Below are 18,284 nucleotides of genomic sequence, written 5' to 3'. Positions count from 1 at the left end.
AAACACTTAACTGTGAAAGTGGCTGAACACTGGAACAGCTTGCCCAGAGAAGTTTTGGCCTCCATCCCTGGAGATATCGAAAACCCAACTGAACATGGTCCTGGGCAATCTGTGCGAGCTCACCCTGCTTGATCAGGGGTTTAGACCAGATGGTCTCTAGAGGTCCCTTCTAACTCCAAATATTCTGTGATTCTGTGAACTTACATACTATCTACAGTTCAGCCAGTTAAAAAATCAACCTCCCTGCACCTCTTTCTAATTGACTTTCTAGTTGCTTCATCAGCGTCCTAACTGGACAGTTACAATGATGGGTTTTGCTTTGATCTCAACTTCTATGTCAAGTTTCTGAATTTTATCTTAAGAAAAATGTGTAATTCCATAGCGGGTGGTAGGAATCGCCTGTTCACACAACTGAAGTGCTTACCTGCAGTGTCTATTTGGGATACAGGAACAGAGAAAAATCTACTTTGTGGATGAATTTCACTGTACTCTGACAGTGAAATGAGTGTTTAAAACACAGTGCCTCAGAGGACAGAATAACCTTTGTTTTTGTCCAAGACACAACAGAAAACCAATGCCCCTGGAAGTGACCTGGAGAGTCCCTTCAGCTTTAATCTGGGCAGTCATGCAGGGATTAATAAGCAGGTGTCAGGTTTTAGTCTATTTTCTTTTTCTTGGAGAAAATAAAAGCTGAAAAATGTGATTTACTTACTTATTGTGGACCCAGATTCAGGCCTGTTCAAGGAGCTGATGATAACAAAGCCAAAACCTTCATTCTCCTTGCGGTGGATCACAACATCACTGGTTTGTAAGCTGTGAGAAGTAAAGCCCTCTGGGGGTGTAGCATTACTACTAGAGACAGCGTGATTACTGTTAGCATAAGTAGCATAGTCACTTCTTGGAGAACTGTGGTGAGTAGACACTGAGCCTGGGCTTCTGCCATTCTCTGGGCACGGTTCTCCTAAAATATAAATCATATCAGTATTACATTCTGCTCAGTGGCTCTGCGACTTACAGTAGATTTGCTAATGCTTGCTAATGCAACACAAATACAGTTGACTGTCTATAGCCCAGACTACTGTAAATATTAAACTAGGAACCATAACAGATGCAGAGAGACAGGAATCTACATGATTATGCAAAGCATTCAAGGGCAATCAAATAAAGCAAGCATGAATACTCACTGCTAAGCTATCTAAAAGACAGGAAAGGAAACTGTTGTAAGAAACAGTGGCTATCTGGATTGCAGAAACGTTAGCAAGCCCTGTTCCCTTGTCTACTAGTTGATCTGTCATCTAGAGGAAAATGTGACATCTAATCCAATATAAATTTGTGTTTGGATTAAAAGAATTCAAGCAGGCAGCTAAAACAGAGTAATTAGGATTAGCTGCATAATGCTCTTTTTACAAGTTGATTAGCATGCTCAAAAGACATATGGAACTGAGCAGTTATGCAATGAAAAATAATCACAAATAGTTTTTTCTGTGGGTGTAGTCACAGAAGCAGTGCGCATTTAAGGACTGAGAAGATGCTCTTGTGTGAATGGGTTGAGAAGGGGAGAAGTGAAAATGGAGTCCATACTTCAATACTGCTTTACAGTAACAAGAACATGGAACAAGTTAAATCATGTGGGATTAAACAACTTTTTTAATGCAAGCTTTGTGGTAATCAGAAACAGTAAAGTTACACCTTCAGACGGAAAAAAAGATTTTTATTCCTTGAAGATCTAAGCTGTTTAAACAAATCATTACTTATTGGCAGTTTTAATACGCAACTTTCAGAATAATTTGAGTAATATATTCTCTGCTCACAGCGGTGAGTGTGGCAGAGTCATTCTACAGAGCACGTGAAGAGCTTACACATACACACATACAGCCTAGGAAGAGAGCTTACAAGTTAGACCTTCAGTGTGTATATATTAATAAAATAAACATCATCCAAGGACAGGCTGCTGTTTTCTTGGTCAGGTGTGTCCTTTAGCAGTCCTTGTGCAACTACGAAATAAAGTGATTAGAGAGAATAAGGAGGAAGAAACACAAACAATTATTATACTGCTACATTAGAATTGAAAATCTCCAAGAGTTATTGAACCAAATCTGCAACTAAATGTCATAGTCAGTGACAAAAGAGATCTCATTTTCTGGCTGTCATGTTTCAGAAAACTGAATACTGTTTTTGTCAGTACAGCTGCAACAGAAAGGAAATTATCTTACCCTGCTGAATGGCCAAGAGCTCTCTTGGCCATAAACAAATGAACTGAATGCCATTAAGTACAGGAAAACAAAGGTAAAGGAGGAAAAGTTTAAATGCCATTTGATTGTCAACCATACAATAGATATGCATCAGAAAAATTACATTTTGCTTCTGCCTATGAAGAAATGGCATTTCAATTCCTGTTTTTCAGAATACCACACTCGCCTAATCAAATTGTTTTCCAGAGCCTGAGAAGGGTGATTACCTGCTCCAGGTCTGGGGAAGTATCTGTGCAAAACGGTGATTCCAATGCAGGGCTGGTAAGAGGAGGTAAGGAAAGCCCCAGCGCCCTTGTTGTGTACATTCATTCATGTTAGTGAGAAATTCACATTAAATCTGATATGTTAGTATTGTATTTTGCAGTTACATCCCACATCAGTCATTTTTAAATTTTTCCACAAAGCAAATGTTGTATCACACCAAACTGAAATCCTGCTCAGCTCAGAAGCGATTAAACATTAATGAGTTGCACACTGTCTTCCCCAGTGCGGTACTCCGAAGGCTCAAGAAAAGCTCCAGGCACTTTACTAGCTTGCTTCATCCTCAGTGCCAGGAGACCAGAGCGTGCAATAGACCATCTTAATGGGTAGCAAGCAGCGAAGGCCGACGTCTTTTCTGCGCTAACCCTCACCATTATTAATTTTGCCTGCCGACTGCAGCCTCTGCAGCCGGCCGGCGCAGGCAAGGTGCTAACCCCAAGCGCTCAGCGTATTACCTTGGTTATGGGCCATTTTCCTAGCGCTGGGGGAGCTGCGAGGGGGCGTCGCGCCGGGTGGAAGGGGACCTTTCTGGCTGGAGGACTCTGGAGTCAGTAACAGAAGAAAGTCAGTCCCGAGAGAGTGCGGCTGGCACCGAGCTGGCAGTGCCACGGCGGGGGGGGGGGACGGACTGCGAACGAGGAGGGGAGCGGGAGGGCAGCTTTTTGGCACGGGAGCGACGGGGAAGGGGTCAGGGAATGACAGCGGGATCCGGGACATAGGCAGGAGAAAGACAGGACAGGCTGAGAATGTGCTTTTGCTCATTTCTGATCCCTCAGTGACCACAAATGTTTTATTTGAAAAGTAATTAAATACACTTCTTTCCTCCAATAAGCAAAGATTTTAATGGAGCAGGAGCAGATTCTCTGATTAAAACTTAAATAGATGCAGCCAGATATTTTTCAAAGCCTTTCTCAATAGCTTCAAAGCCTTTTTCAAAGTCTTTCTCAATAACTGACACTGAGCTAGTCTAAACGTTTTAATTGCTTCAGATTCTTCATATTGTTTTAAATTTATTTTCTGAATATGTCTGCTGGAAGGGAGGAACCTGCCCTGTTCATGGCAGCCGTTTATGCAGTACAAGAAGTTTTTAGCCAGCTGGTGTTGAAGTCAGTGGGAAAACCTCCAAATGACCTCAGTGAGACCAGAAATGGGCTTTAAACACATACAAGTGTGAAATGAGTCCTTGCCTCAGACAGTTAACAGTCTTTAAGCCTTTCTGTGATTGCTTATTCACACTGTCAGCTTTAACTTAGGTGAACATTTTGTCCCAAAAGGGTACACAAGAGGAGACAGCACAGACCAAGACAGCATGGAACAAATCCAGAGCACCATGATCATCACACTGGGGCTGCCAACGTTATTTCCACTTCTGAAGGAAACAACACTTAGCTGTAGTGATTTTATAACAGAAATGAGGGATGAATATTTACAATTATTCATTCTTCAAATGACACAAATATTCACTTTAATTTTCATTTTCACTTTTTTTTAAATAAACAGCACCTGTTATTTGTGCTGAGAGCACTGATTTCTATCATTCTTTTCACCTTTCCCAGTCCTCTTACTCACCCGTTGACAGCACTTTTCTCCTCACAGTAAGATTCACTTGCCCATTTCGGGCAGCGTTATGCATAAGATCAATCACGTATCGGTGGGTTTTGCCAGCCACTGGAATCCCATCCACATACACCAGTTCGTCGCCAGGATGGAGCCGACCGTCTCTGTCTGCCGAGCCCATTGCAATTACTGCTCCAATCAGAATCTGGGTAGCAAAGAAACAAAAACCCCATCATATACACACTGAGCGCACACGCATACACAGCCTCTCATTTTGTCCCATGGATATTGCAGTGATTTTCCCTTTCTGTTGAAATTAAGTTAGTGATTCAGTGCAGGTGAAAAGTTCTGGGTGTGCTTGAAAGATGTACTCCTGTTCTGTGGTATGATTGAAGATGTTTTCTTGCCTTTGGTAAGAAGGTAAGAAGTTTCTCACCTGGCAGGCGTGATTGCCTGAGAATCCTCATCTAAGGACTAGCTATACTTGAAATTTTTAAATCAAGACACTTAAGCAACGGTGAATTTCTCTAGATGACATTGTGCAGAAGATCTAAATAGATAAATACCATTTAAGACTCCTTTGACCTTCAATTAATGAATCTACATATTACTTATCTAAGGTTCCTAATTGCTGTGTGATGTAAGCAGCTGGATGGACAAACCTAAGGTGGGTAGTAGAAGTGGCCCCACTCACAGAGTTTGCTTCAGGATCCTCTAGAGGGGAAAAAAAGTGCAATATCAAATGCTGCTACTCATAAGGAATAATTGCTCAGGTAGTTGTTGATCAGCAAAATGGAAAAAGAGGAAAAATGTCAGCTTACCCTGGGCAGATGTTGTTTTCCCAAATCGACATTTAAATGTAATTTGTATGGAATGTATAAACCAGTAAAAAATCTGTTCTGAACATTTAATGACTTTTTCCACTTTCTATGCACATAAATTCACATAATTTATTAGACGAAGACATATATATTTTCCCCATAGATTGGTGATAGAACAGTTGAGATGATTGATTCAAACAAAACTAGCAAGCTTTGAGTGAGTATCACAGTATTCACAAAGTGTGTTGCAAATTCTCTTTTCCCTTGTTCAGTGTTGGAGTGAACATAGAATGATGTATATGGCACGCTGTGTGGCAATCCACTTTAAATAACAAAAGATAAAAGCTGTCAAGTATTGCTCTTCATGGTGAACTGCAAAGGCTGGATGTGGCAGTCATGCAGGTGATCTTGTTTCCTCAAGGTCTTAGCTCCAAGTTGGAAGTACTCTAGCAGAGTGTTTACATGAAACTCCCATGTGGAGTCTTGAGAATTTTCCCCTGTCCCCTTTGGTTCACTTTTGCTTCCAAAATGTAAGAAAGAGAAAACAAGGCACAGCTGTTTCCTCCTTCCTGGTGTTCTTAGATTCCTGTTAAGCAGTGCCAGGCTGAGTTCCTGGAGCTACTCTTTTAGGTTCTCCATTCTGTTCTTCAAACAGTGAAAGAATATACATCAAAGCTTTGAAAAATGCTTTGTGCAAAATCCAGCTATGAAATATATATTTAGGCTCCTTTACTGGGCAACAAAAAGCTATCCAAAGCTATGTTTAGATAGATTTCCGCAAAGTATTCTCAGAACCTTTGGATCTGTGAATCTCAAATGAGTAAGAATTTTTGCTTGTTGTCTTGGAAGGAAATGGATGTTAACTCACTGTAGCTTGGAAGATTTGTAGGGAGTAACTTGCTCCTGGTTTTTATTATTTGTAGTTTCTTTATAATTGATTCTAGACTGACAAAGTATTGAACAATTTGTTCACCTTTAACCTTTGGAGAAACACAAATGCAGCTCACAGCATAGTACGTCATCAGTACCTCCTGCAAAGTCCCAAAACTCCTTTTAGTTTTGACTGATCTAAATAATCATATCTGATCTTTCCCTTGTCTATATTCATGGTGTAAGGTGACTCTGTAACCGCCCACAGTGCTGGCGCTGACTCCTGAACACAAGCAGTCAGTTCCTACTTTAAACTCTGTGGATGATAGCCACTCAGATGATAGCCATCATACCTGTCGTTGGGTATATTGTAGGGCAATATTTAATAGCAAGAATAACTTAGTTTTCCTTCTTTTTTCATTTTCTATATCTGAATTTGTTTCTTATCTGCTATCTGCTCCCATATTGTGGATAAGAAGCTTCTATAATTGTTACAAATTCTACAAGGAAGACACAAATTGAAAAAATATTTGTCAGGGTTATATTACCTCTGAGATACAGTGCCATACTTGTATGAGATTGCCTTGAATGTATGGGGAAAAGGATGGCAACACTTCTGCGGTAAAGAGTGTGTTGCAGAGAAAAAGGTAAGTTTCACCTGTCACTCAAGTTTAAATATGACAAGTGTTGGGATTAGGAAGATTGTGACAGCATAATCTGAAATTAAAGCCTGGGTCTATTAACTCATACATGTTCATCTGTGTTTTGATCTCTTTGTGATTCTTGGTAAATATTTAACTTTGTGATTCAATTTCTCTGGATAGAACATAGTTACTTCACAGGCACATAATAAAATTAAGAAACAGACAAAAAGTGTGATTCATCTCACCTAATTTTAAGTGTCTGTGATGTTGAAATTTAAACTAATCATCTGAACTCCTTGTCTAATCACTGAGAAAAATGGGAACTCCTGAGGTGTGGTTTGCATTATCGTAACATTTTGCTTTTTGGACAACTGCATAACGTCTTAGAAATGTCTACGTCTTAGCACTGATCCTTAGAGGTATCAAGATATATATCTTGTAGGCATTTAATTTTAAATTAGATGAATCCCAGCCAACCTGTTTGGAAGAGGAGAAACTCAGTCTAATTATGTACATGTTCCCGTGATTTTCTGTTTGAGCTGTATGAACGTACCCAAAATACTTCCCCTTTGGGGACAGTGATTATCATCTTCAGTAAGGTGCCAGGTTATGAACTGCTTGTAACCTTTCAGTGATGGTTCTGAGTTAGGTGTTGGGTGTGTGTCAGGAGCATGTTACTGTTAAAATTCACTGTAAAACAGCCAGACTATCTTAAACTGCTCAAATTACTGCTAGATGTGATAAATATATATGGTGGTATGATCTTATGAGATTTGAGAAGTGATTGGAACTAGCACTCCCACAATCTTGATGCTTGAAATACCGTGATAAATGTAACTTCCCTTTGGAAAGCATCTTCGTGCTTACAAATAAGCAAAGTGGAGTACTCCACCTGCACCTACTCCTTCAAAGGTGCCAGCTAGACTGTGTAACTAGAAGCAAAGTATGCTACAGCCCTTCTATAGTGCCAATATCATCATTTTGAAAAACTTTATGCAGATCCTCCTTCTTTGAGAAATTTACTGCCCTATGCTGAAGAATCCATACTGCTTTTTAGAAACAAAACCACAAAGACAAAAGGCAATGAAAGCTTCCTTTTGTTCTGTGTTACCTGACTGCACAGCAGGAGAGTTGAAACAAACATTTCAAAGTGCCTTAGTTCTTGTTTCACAGGACACACAGGGGTTTGGAGGACAGGCAGAAACTGCCTCTCCTTTTCTGGAGGTGAAAGGAATAGGAGGCTGCAGGTGGGCTGTCCATGGGAGAGCAGGAGGCAGTGAAGGAGAGAAAACAGAATTTAAAGGTTTTGTATTTTGAATACAAACTAGATGCAAACCGCCCCCCCCCCAAAAGTGGAGTTCATCTGTCTTCTTTCTTAACGATGAATCTAGGCTGTGAAAACAAGTAGATGGGCAAAAGAGAGGGCTGAAAAGTCCACCACCACAACACCTAGCTTTAAGGGGCCTTTTTGCCATGTAGGACCCTCAGCCTCAAACTAGGTTCTCATTCATTCCCAGGGACTGTGAGACATGGTTTGTAGAGAGACATAAGACCTCTCAGACTGTTATGTTGGGGGGGGGGGGGAGTGCTTTTGTGTTCTCGAGTCCTGAAATAGAGGCAGCAGCCTTGAAGCTACATGCAGGTTGAGAGCAATTGTTCAGCAGGACACTGAAGCACCTTAGAAGGTGGTTCACACAGAGAAGCATTTTCAGTCCTGCCCTTCAAAAATAGCAAGGTGCTAACCTGTGGCCTGGAGGGAGTGCACAGCTGTGCAATTGGTATCCAGCTATGACTCTCTGGCTTTAGATAGTTAAGCCAGGTGAGTCCTTTGCTGGAAAAAAACTAGAAAGAATAGACCTTTATTGAAAAGAAACTAGAAAGAACTGCTTCCTCTGCAATGGTGCATAAAGCCTGTAGTTGGGAAGCAAAAGACTCATATCCAAATTCCTATTCTACTTATTTTTGATCAGAGACAAAAATTCAGATCTCCCACAACTCAGGCAACTATTCCTAACCATCAGAGTATTGGATGCTCTAAAGCGGTTTTATCTTACTCCTTTAGGTTGAAAGCATTCCATTTTATACAAACAATCAGCTACTGGATGAGGTATTTGGGCTGCATTTTTCCCTGTGAGAATGCCCTAAACCTCAAAACTGCAGAGCCAGTCAGACACTCAGTCCTACTAGCTGCTTAATCACCATTTGTAATGGAAAAGGTACTAAAGGAGGGACCAAGAGAGACTCTTCCCCAGAATATTCAGCAGCCTGGTAACCAGGGACACTTTCCTGGCAGGTGGGAAATGCCAGTAGATGCTACTGCCTGAAGTAGGTAGAGGGAGATTTCAGAATCTTCTGCTAGCTCCTATTCTTTGCAGGATAAAATGGGATGTTTATTTAAATCCTAATAGATTTCCTTTTTGGCTTCACCTGGGGGCAAGCTTTGAGAACGCATATTGACAGGGCCTTGCAGAGAAGACAGGAAAAATGTTTAGCTGGAGAACGTGAGGATGGCAGACCAGAGGCACCAGGTTTTATGTGTGCTGGGACATGTTCCGTGGCAGAAAGTCAGATGCCAGAGGGACTTCAAGCACACTGCAAGTTTAGATGATGAAACAGCTTTGTTTTGATACTGAAGTCCTTGTGTAGAGCTACACCTTGTTTAGCTTCGAAAATCCATTCTGAAATATTTATTCTACAATGTGGTCTGCGTGTTTCAGTTGGCATTTGAAGTACACTTGTCGAATCCAGTGCATTTGTTTCCTTCTAAAGGAGGCATCAATAAACTATTAATATTTGTCAGTAGTTCGATAGATGTTGACAATTTTAAAAGAGAGAAACGTTTTGTTTCTCAGATACTGCTGTGCTGATAAGTATCAATGCTTGAACGACAATGATATTATTCTGTATGAATCTGAATACAGGACATGTATATCTATTAACCAGTTATACATTGTTCCCAGAGTGTTTTACTGTGGTACCATAAGATGCATAGACTACATGTAAGGTTGTGATATCAAAGTGTTATAAGTACAGATTTGGGATCAATCCCCAATGACAAGCCCCAGTTACACTGTGAAAGTCATTCTGAATGAGTAACCCTGTCTGCCCTCCCAAAGATGTACTCTGTAGCACCTTTATATTATAGTGTTTATATATATCACTGTTTTACTAAAATACATACACGGTTCTTTAAAAAACATATATAGATTATTTTGCATTTTATTTCACCTTTAATGAATCAATTTTGTTTGCACTGTCTGACATTTCAGTTATGGGGTGATTTTTACAAAGATATTAGAGTTATAAAATGGAAAGTTAGGAAGAAGCAACTCACAGGCTGCCCAGGCTCATCTCCTCCCAGGATTCGGAAGCCAAAACCAGACTCCATCCTCCGAAGGTGAACATCCAGCTCCTTGTAATCGGGACCTGGTTTAAAGGGAAATCCCACTGAGCAAAGCATTTTTGTTTTGTCTGGAGAATTTACACTGCCTTCCCTCCCCACTTTTGTTCACTGTGGATGGCTAATGGCAGTCTGTCCGGAGCCGGTGGGGACAAATGGCACACCATGCGTTGTACAAGGACAAAGAGAAGACACTTGAAAATGTAGGTATCTTGGAAGATGATTACGTTCAGTAAAAGACACTAAACCCAAACTAGAGCACATTTACAGGAGAACAGTACTGGAAAATTCAAAACAGATTATAAACAGGTTATAATGATGCCTTCCTCCTAAGACTGACTGCATAATATTTTGCTGTTCAACCAACTCTGGCATTTAATTTGTATTTTCCTTGGTGTCCACTAAAACTTAAAGGGAATAAACTGAAATGGGAGATAAAGATACATAGAAAATTATTCAGTCCAACTTAGAGAAGACGAATAATCATCACAGAACATTTTAGTTCCATATGCAAGTATAAAACAGGATGTTTTTTATGTAATGTAGCTTTTCAGTACTCCACTGTCAGGTAATACCCTCAATAAGGACTTCTGATGAAAGCTAGCATCATAAGCCTCTGCATGTTCGGGTTTAAACCGAAAGCTAACATCATTGGCTTGAACTCCTTAATGCTACTCAATTAAAGCCTCAACAGCTTTATGAATCATTAAAATTGTGCTTCCATGTGCCTGCATAACTCGCCTGTAAACGTATATTCTGCCCTGGATTGTCTCAGTTCAGGAATGTTATGCTTTTTAAAAAATGAGCTTCATGTAACAGTGTCTTTAGCTCCGTTTGGAAAAGCCCATTGTTTGGGGTCGAGGTACCCTCAAAACACAAAAGAGAGATTTAAAATAAAACTCTGAAGAGTAAAAAGTGAAACAGTAAGTAGTTAAAGGATTAAGAATTTGTCTCTTTTAGCTATGTTTCTGTCAGGATGTTTAGCGATGCTTTGGGCTCATCAACTAAAGCAGGATAGTTATTAGCAGAATGGTCTTTTGTACAAATTGCACTCTGATCTATAAATTGTGACAGTGCTTTTGGCCAGTGCCAGCATTTTGTCAGCCCCAAAAGACAGAAAAGAATGAGTAGGTTTATTTCAGCAAACTGTTCACGATGTCTCCAACTGTGCGTTGTTTCCCTAGGAGGGTAGGGACTACAGATAGCTGAAATATGGTACTTCAGCAACTGTCACTTACAGCCCCTCCACCAGAGCAGTCAGTGGTTGCCTCTCAAACTACAGTGTTTGGAGGATCCCCCTCGGCTGATGAGCTCTGTTGATTGCTGTCTCTTTCTCACTTTTTAAGATGACGTGTGCAGCATGCTGGGCAATGCTAATGGAGAGGAGGGCGCAGCCTTCGGATGCTGCTCAGTGGATCCGAGCCAGAGGGTGATCCCTTTCCACTCATATCTGAACCACCCATTCAGCCCTAGATAGGTCTTCAAAGAAAGCAACACAGACCCACCTACAGCAGCTCTCTCCCATCACTGTGCCATAAAAATTCTCTCCAGACTGCCATGACAGCACATCGTGGAGGCCTGCACACTGTTTCAGAAATGTGTATTGACATCAGAGTGAAACTTCACCTGCCTCAAATGTCTCAGCTGGTAAAATAAAAGTATGACCTTTCCCTACTAACTTGCCTCTCATATGTTTAGACAACAGAACAGCTCCTAAGAGCTTATTATACTGACTTTTTTCAATGTATTTGACAAGTGTTTCAGGAGTCAATAAAAGAGCAAATGAAGTTTGTGTATGCACGATATATTAACTTAATGCAAAGGTTGTTTCAAAGTTGTCAGAGGCAAAGGAATTTTAGGATGAAGACAACACTCTATCCTTACCTGATTTGTTGTGCCTGATTTGTTTGTGTAACGAGGATGGGGTTAGTACTAGGGGGAGGACCTCGTAGATAGACACAGTAGGATCAGCCCTTATGAGCTCTAACACTCAAAGGCATTTTTTCCAGAGGTCTGCAACAAACCAAGCACTACCTTTATTCGTGCAAACATGAATGATATGCACAGTTGGGAATACATTAATAAAAGTGTAAGAATGTGAGGTTGCGAAGGGTGCACACTCTGGCACACTGAGACTTAAACTTTACACAGCTGATCCAAACTAATGTTGGTACCAGACTCCAAAATAAAAGGTATTATTTTTTTTAAATGAGGCTCTCTTTCTACCCATTTAGAATGAAAAAGGTAAGCTAGGCTGACCGTGAATAGGTTTAGGCTAAAAATATCATATTTGGGCACACTTTTCCTTTCGGTGAGCTCTAACACATTTTGGAAGCTTTTGGATTAACTGACCGTGGCAATCATCCTTGCTTGGAAGAGCCTTCCTTCCCAGGTTGCTGGAAGGTTATAGAGCCCATTAGCTGCCAACTCTTCCCTGGTCACTGAAAACTGCTTTTTAAAAAAAAAATATGCTTTTTTTGTCCCACCAAGCAGTAGAAATACAGGACTGGAAAAGATCCCTGGGTCATCTAGTCCAGCTGTCTGTTATTGCAAGCAAAGAGCAGAGACACCTTACCAGTAAAGACCTGGGCAAAGAAGACACTTGGCAACTGAGCCTTTTTGTGGCCTTTGTCACTAGGTCACCTTCCTCATTCCTCATTCCTCAATCCATTGATGGATTACACCCCATGATTAGATATGCCTTTTCACTACAATATCACATTATCTCCTGTGACTGACTTCTATTCTTAAGAGCATTTCATCCACAGCTGTTTCCAGTTGTTTCACTTTTCATCTTAGGTAGGATGACATGACTCACTGACTAGCTTTCCGTTGAGCTGGAGACAACTACACCATAGACACCTGAAGCTACATGTCTCAGTCTGGACCTGATTTCCACCCTTAGTTTTTGTGCTTAGGTCACTGATGAAAATAATAGAGAAAATTAATTTCAAGGCTTTCCACTAATATTGTTCCTTCAGTCCATAAATTGTTCTTTTAGTGTAATTGCTTTTAGCTGCTTTCTAGCCATTCCTGTTTACATTCTGTTCTAAGCACTATCTGCTCCAGGCTAGCATGTAAGAATATCAATTATAGCTGCTATTTTGTAAAATGCCTAATTGAAATTCAAATTGATTAAATATACATCACTTGTTTGGTGCAAAAAAATCAGTTACCAGGTTAGTGTGACACAACCTACTTTTTGTAAACTCCTTTTGCATTAGATCTCAGTTTATCTCCGCATCCATAGTTAGTCTTTACTTTAAAATACATTCTAAAGTCTTGCTGACTATTTAATCCATTTTTTCCCCTTTCTTCAATATAGGTAAGATGTTCACTAATAGCATGTTCTTACTACAGCAACTCAGGCTTGATAGATTCATTAAAAATCCTTACTACCATATGCCAATGCTTTCAGTATTCCTGAATGTACATTAATCAAGCACTCTCTCCTGTGAAAGTGATTACATTTTCTCTCTGATATTTCTTCAGTGCTTACTTCTCTATGATTCTGGTGCTTTTTTTCACTGCAAAGGATTATTAGATAAACTAAATGTTGCCTCTTCTTGCTGGTGCAGATTTTCGATTGATCATACGCACACAGCAAATTGCCTGTACTTAGAGAGAAATGACACTTTTGTGCCTTGCAATAGGCTGCAAACTGTTGGTTAATATGACTTCATTATGGAAAACGCACCTCTTCTTTCTCTTGGTATAAGCTAGATTGGTACCTCGCAGTTCATGCCAAGTAAGAACAAATGAATAGGTTTGCAGGCACGGGAGTCAAGCCGAGACTGAATTAGTACAGTCTTCCTATTGGCACAGTTTACTTTGTCAGCTTGGTTCACCTAAGCGTCCCATCTCCAAACAGTTTCTTCAGAAGGGGAGTTGCAGCTTAAAGTCTACAATTCTTCTGTAGGGCCTGATTTTATAATAAAGGTATCCTGCGCAAGAATGACAGTGTTCCCTCCTCTCCTTTACTCCTCTGCACACGTGTATTAGAAAATGAACAGTAGTTTTCACAGTTAGTAACTTTAGGGTCTTTTTTATAGTTATAGTATTTTGTTTGGTCTTTTTGTGTAAAAGGAAACTTAGTGGAGCATTTGGTCTACAAGGGGCAAAACCAATTCACTTTGCTAGGTTATAAAACCAGTCGAATCTCCCATGAATTTGAGAGTGGTATCGGACAAGCAGTGATCTTATCATTGCTGCACAGTGAGGGTGGTAAAAAGCATTGGGAATTTCTGCTTTCTGCTTCCTGGAAGAAAGGAAATTTGCTTTAAATGTAAAGACACCAGAATATATTGTTACAGAACAACAGTGAGATCTCATAGGTGCAGATCTGATTATCAACTCTCAGTTACATTTCTGTACTGTATTCATTTAAATTCCTAGATGAATTGCACATTGATAAGTGCACATGCAATTGTTTCTTGAAAGTATGTAAAGAAATATTCTTGAAGATGATTAATTCATTTTATGGATGATTTAAGTCTCACAAGTGCTGAGTGATTTTCATAGAGATAAACCTGCTATTTGGGATGATGCTGTAAACACTGAGTTTTTTTTTATTAAATCTGTTCTACATTGCAATTAAAATAAGGATGCAGAGCTTTGTTATAAGAATTTTACAGTCTTTCTGGATTTGCTCAAACTTCCTGCTAAAAATAAGAGCTATTTTGGACTCCTTTGCTGAAGCTGATGAGGATTTTTATTATGTATAAATTATTACCATGAACTGTAATTAACACAAATCTACAATAATTTTTTTCTGAGCTTCAGATGTTCTTGAAAGATGTGAAAAGCTTGGAAACAGTCATGGGTCAGCTGATTTCCAACATTAGTAGCTTTTTAAAAAATAAACATATTTCCTTTTGATATTTATACAGCTGGTAAATACAGACTCCAGTATAGAAATCAGGAAGCAAAAAAAAAAAAAAAAAGAAAAGAAAAAAGAGGAATTGGTATGCTAACAGACGTATTCAACCTATTCGCCCTAACAGGGTGTGCAAAAGCAGCCCAAACCCATATTTAATTTAGGAGCCTGTCCAAACTGTGTAGGACTAGAAAAGTCTTTAATGGGTCTTTAATGTATGGGAGCAAGAAATGGGTGGGTCTGTGTAACACATCAATTCTGTTCTTTTGCAAATGAAGATAGAATTAATTTCATTTCTTCATTGCAAAATAATGCTTAAACTAAGTTTTAGGCATGAGCTATAGAGAAATATTTTTTATGTTATTAATGGTAGGATAGTGAACACTAACATATCAAAGCACACATAAAACATTGTTAAACATACACAAAGACTGGCTGAGGAAAAGGAAGTGGATTTCCTTCCTCAAAATGAAAATCTATTATAAAAAGATTTAGAGTTAGCAGTCTATAACCCCCATATAGCTCATACAAAAATAAAATGGTGACTGGACTGTCATGACTGGCCATAATCTAGAGAAATGATTAAGGAAAGAATTACTTAAACATAAAATGGATGACAATTAGTTTAAAGAACAATGAAGGCTGAAGAATACTTGCCAGAGGAATCCACTCGAAAACCAGTCCTGGGCAGCACTTGTTCTGAATAGGAAAATGGGGAATTAAAGATGAAATACATTTCTCAAGATATTTAAAGAAGCAGCACCACTTTCTGTGCTGTGGATTGAATTACTGAAGTGCAATTTCTACTTTTTATTGCATATTTTACTTACTGCATATCCCCTCCTTCCTGACTTACTATAGGTAGTACATGTATGTATTCCTGCTAGATATAGACCTCCCTGTCCATTTGTAGGTAAAGTGAACCAGACAGTTAGAGGGTTACTTTAATAGAATGTAGTTTATGTTGAAGATTAAATTGTTAATGTATTAAAAATGGTGAAAGTTAGTGCTCATTTTTTTTCTTATTTTTATTGCTTATTCAAAGACAACCATAAAAGGAAAGTTTAAAGGCTGTTCAGATGACTTGACCCCTGCTATTATCCAACTCAACTGCAAACCCTCTCTTATCATCAAGAACAGGAAGGTTTTACTAAAAGGCTATATATTGCCAATAAAAACAACCAGTTGTATGTGAAGGCAAACCCATTTAACCTACTCTTAGTACAGATAGTTTCAAAGTATTCACATCTCACCAGATGATACATTGCACCAACAACAGATTGGTTTTTATTTACAACTACTTTGCTGGCATTAGAGGAATCTGTAACAAATCCATAGCTGAATTCACTGTCAAAGTTCTTTTACTGATTTTGAAGTGCTGTAACTATGAACTTTCGTTTTATGATCTTTGCAGCATCTAGAGTGACTTGCAAAACATCCCACACTGGAGGTGATTTGTATTGGCCTGCCAACAGTAAATAGGTAAATAAAGAACTAACACATTCACGTGACTCTCAAACAAAATACCATATTGCGTATTTCGTGATATAAATGGGGTAAGGTCTGTTGCACTAGCATCTGTAGGACTGTGATCCAACAGATAAGAATATATTATCTTCTGAGATAGAAGGAAAACATGAGTACAAAAGGAATTTAGCACCATAAGTGGCTTCCAAGCAGAAAGAGGTCAGAGAATGCACTGGAAGGTGTTGTTTTTGGCCCATCAAAGCCCTCTGGAAATATTTGGAAGTGGTGAGAGAAATGAGAAGACAGTATTTCTAGTGCAGGGAGCTCCTTACCACTTTGGAAGACTTTGGACTAAAACTACCTGCCTAGCCTTCTGGTGGATTACTTCCTAAAAGGGTTATGGACTATAGTGTTAGTAACTCAACATTTCACAGCTTCAGTAATGTTAATTATAGAGCACTAATGCCATAGAATTAAGACATTTTCCTGAAAATGGAGATAGATGCCACTGAAAGTCTTACAACTGTTTTTGTAAGAGTATTTACATATTGCTCATGATCTGCCCAAATTGAGGTAACTGATATTCTGCTTACCTAAAATACAGTCTAGATATTGAATTGGATGGGAACACCCTTCTAGATTTGATGAAGTATTCTTGTTCCCCTGTTATGCTAGGGGTTGTGTAAAGTGTGCTATTGTGTTCTAGTTTGTAGGTGTCTGCACATCTTTACTTTGATGTTTAAAGGAGGCAATTCCTTCACACACTTTAGATTTTGTAAAGTGATCTGGAATCCTACAAGATGAGAGGTGCTACATAGATGTAAATTATTCCACAAACATAACTACTGAAAGTCAGAACCTTTGAAACTGGTGCTGATCCATTGCAAACTTTCACTCATGGTTTTTTTCAAGATTTTGATGGAATTCTTAAAAGGGACAGAATGACTTTAATGCATAGAAAGCAATTACAACTTGATTGTCTCAATAAGCTTTTATGTTTGAAGGGACCCAAGCCTCTTCTGTTGGTCATCCAGCTGGAATTACTCTTTTGAGCTGTTGTAAGATTGGGTCATTCTGTGTTTCCATCTATGCTTGCAGTCATCCTACTATCCCTCAGAACTTGCCTCAAGCAGCAAAGTTAAAGAAGTACAATTGTTTTCAAATTGTGACTAATTGGAGAACAATTCATTTCACTGTGTTAACATGGCCACGATTTTTTAATAAGCTACAAGTTTCTTTTAGTAAACTATTTTTTGTGGCCGGGCAAAAGACTGTGCATGAAATAGTTTCCTTCAAAGCCAGTCTCATTACGTCTGATTCAGCTTTTGTTCCTGCACAGGCTTCTTTTCTTTCCTCTCCGCAGAATCTCATGCAGTGTCTCATGGGGTTTTAAAATCATTTCTACTCCAAATCAACCATTCAATATCTGGTATTCGTTTCATTATATTTTAGAAATTCACACATAGGAAACTTGGAACTGTGGTATCTCCTCAGGTTTTGAATCAGGCTATGCCCGATTGTTAAACATACGACCACAAAAGGATAACCTTCAGTGCAGACTTGTACTTATTGTAACTACAGCAGAGCAATGTTCCCTCTGGAAGAATCTGCTGTCAGTAGTCTGGCTCTGCGTGCAGGACAGGATATTTGTAATTTTCTCGTTGGCTCTTCAAGAACCAGTTGAGCTCATGTAATAGTCAAACTGTTGGCAACCAGTAGGAAACAGCAAAAGAGAGAAGACTTCTGAGGAATCTTTAACATACAAGAAGGAATTTTATTGGCAATGCCCTCCCATATCAAATGCAGAGATATAGGTAGTTCTTTCCAAAACTCATAGCTGTGTGCTCAAAGACCCTAAGAACAGCAGGTTCCAAGTGAAGAGGAAGGACCACTGGGCCTGATCCTCAGCTAGGCAGGATGCACGTCATTCATGCACATCCTGATGCCTTGTTTCTGCTAAGAACTGTTAATTTTATCAAAATATGGAGAGACTTTGGCCTTTTCTGTTAAAACAAAACAAAACAAAACACCATGAATTGCTTTTTATAGGAAACTAACCTTTATGTATGGCAATTTGACACTTTTCATTTACTTACTATTAAGTTCATTTTGGCATTTTTTGAACTCTGTTGGACT

The 18,284-nt window shown here is 39.2% G+C and overlaps 1 protein-coding gene across 9 annotated transcripts in view; it reads right to left on the bottom strand.

The window, feature by feature from the left end:
* Positions 1 to 18,284, bottom strand: part of MAGI2 (membrane associated guanylate kinase, WW and PDZ domain containing 2) — a 743,930-nt gene that overhangs the window by 62,781 nt on the left and 662,865 nt on the right. For 3 of the 9 annotated variants that reach the window (XM_064505113.1, XM_064505121.1, XM_064505141.1), the window contains 5 exons: positions 15,342 to 15,380; positions 9,740 to 9,834; positions 4,083 to 4,275; positions 2,969 to 3,055; positions 713 to 961 (listed from right to left, as the gene is read on the bottom strand). In XM_064505113.1, coding sequence (XP_064361183.1) covers positions 713 to 961; positions 2,969 to 3,055; positions 4,083 to 4,275; positions 9,740 to 9,834; positions 15,342 to 15,380 — 663 coding nt within the window. The remainder of the gene's footprint in view (positions 1 to 712; positions 962 to 2,968; positions 3,056 to 4,082; positions 4,276 to 9,739; positions 9,835 to 15,341; positions 15,381 to 18,284) is intronic. The other 6 variants (XM_064505115.1, XM_064505117.1, XM_064505146.1 and 3 more) reach the window with 3 other exon arrangements.

Source organism: Dromaius novaehollandiae, chromosome 1, assembly GCF_036370855.1.
Source record: "Dromaius novaehollandiae isolate bDroNov1 chromosome 1, bDroNov1.hap1, whole genome shotgun sequence".
Classification (NCBI taxonomy): Eukaryota; Metazoa; Chordata; class Aves; order Casuariiformes; family Dromaiidae; genus Dromaius; species Dromaius novaehollandiae.
The sequence above is the reverse complement of the archived record's forward strand: the minus strand, read 5'-3'. Positions and strand labels throughout refer to the sequence as shown.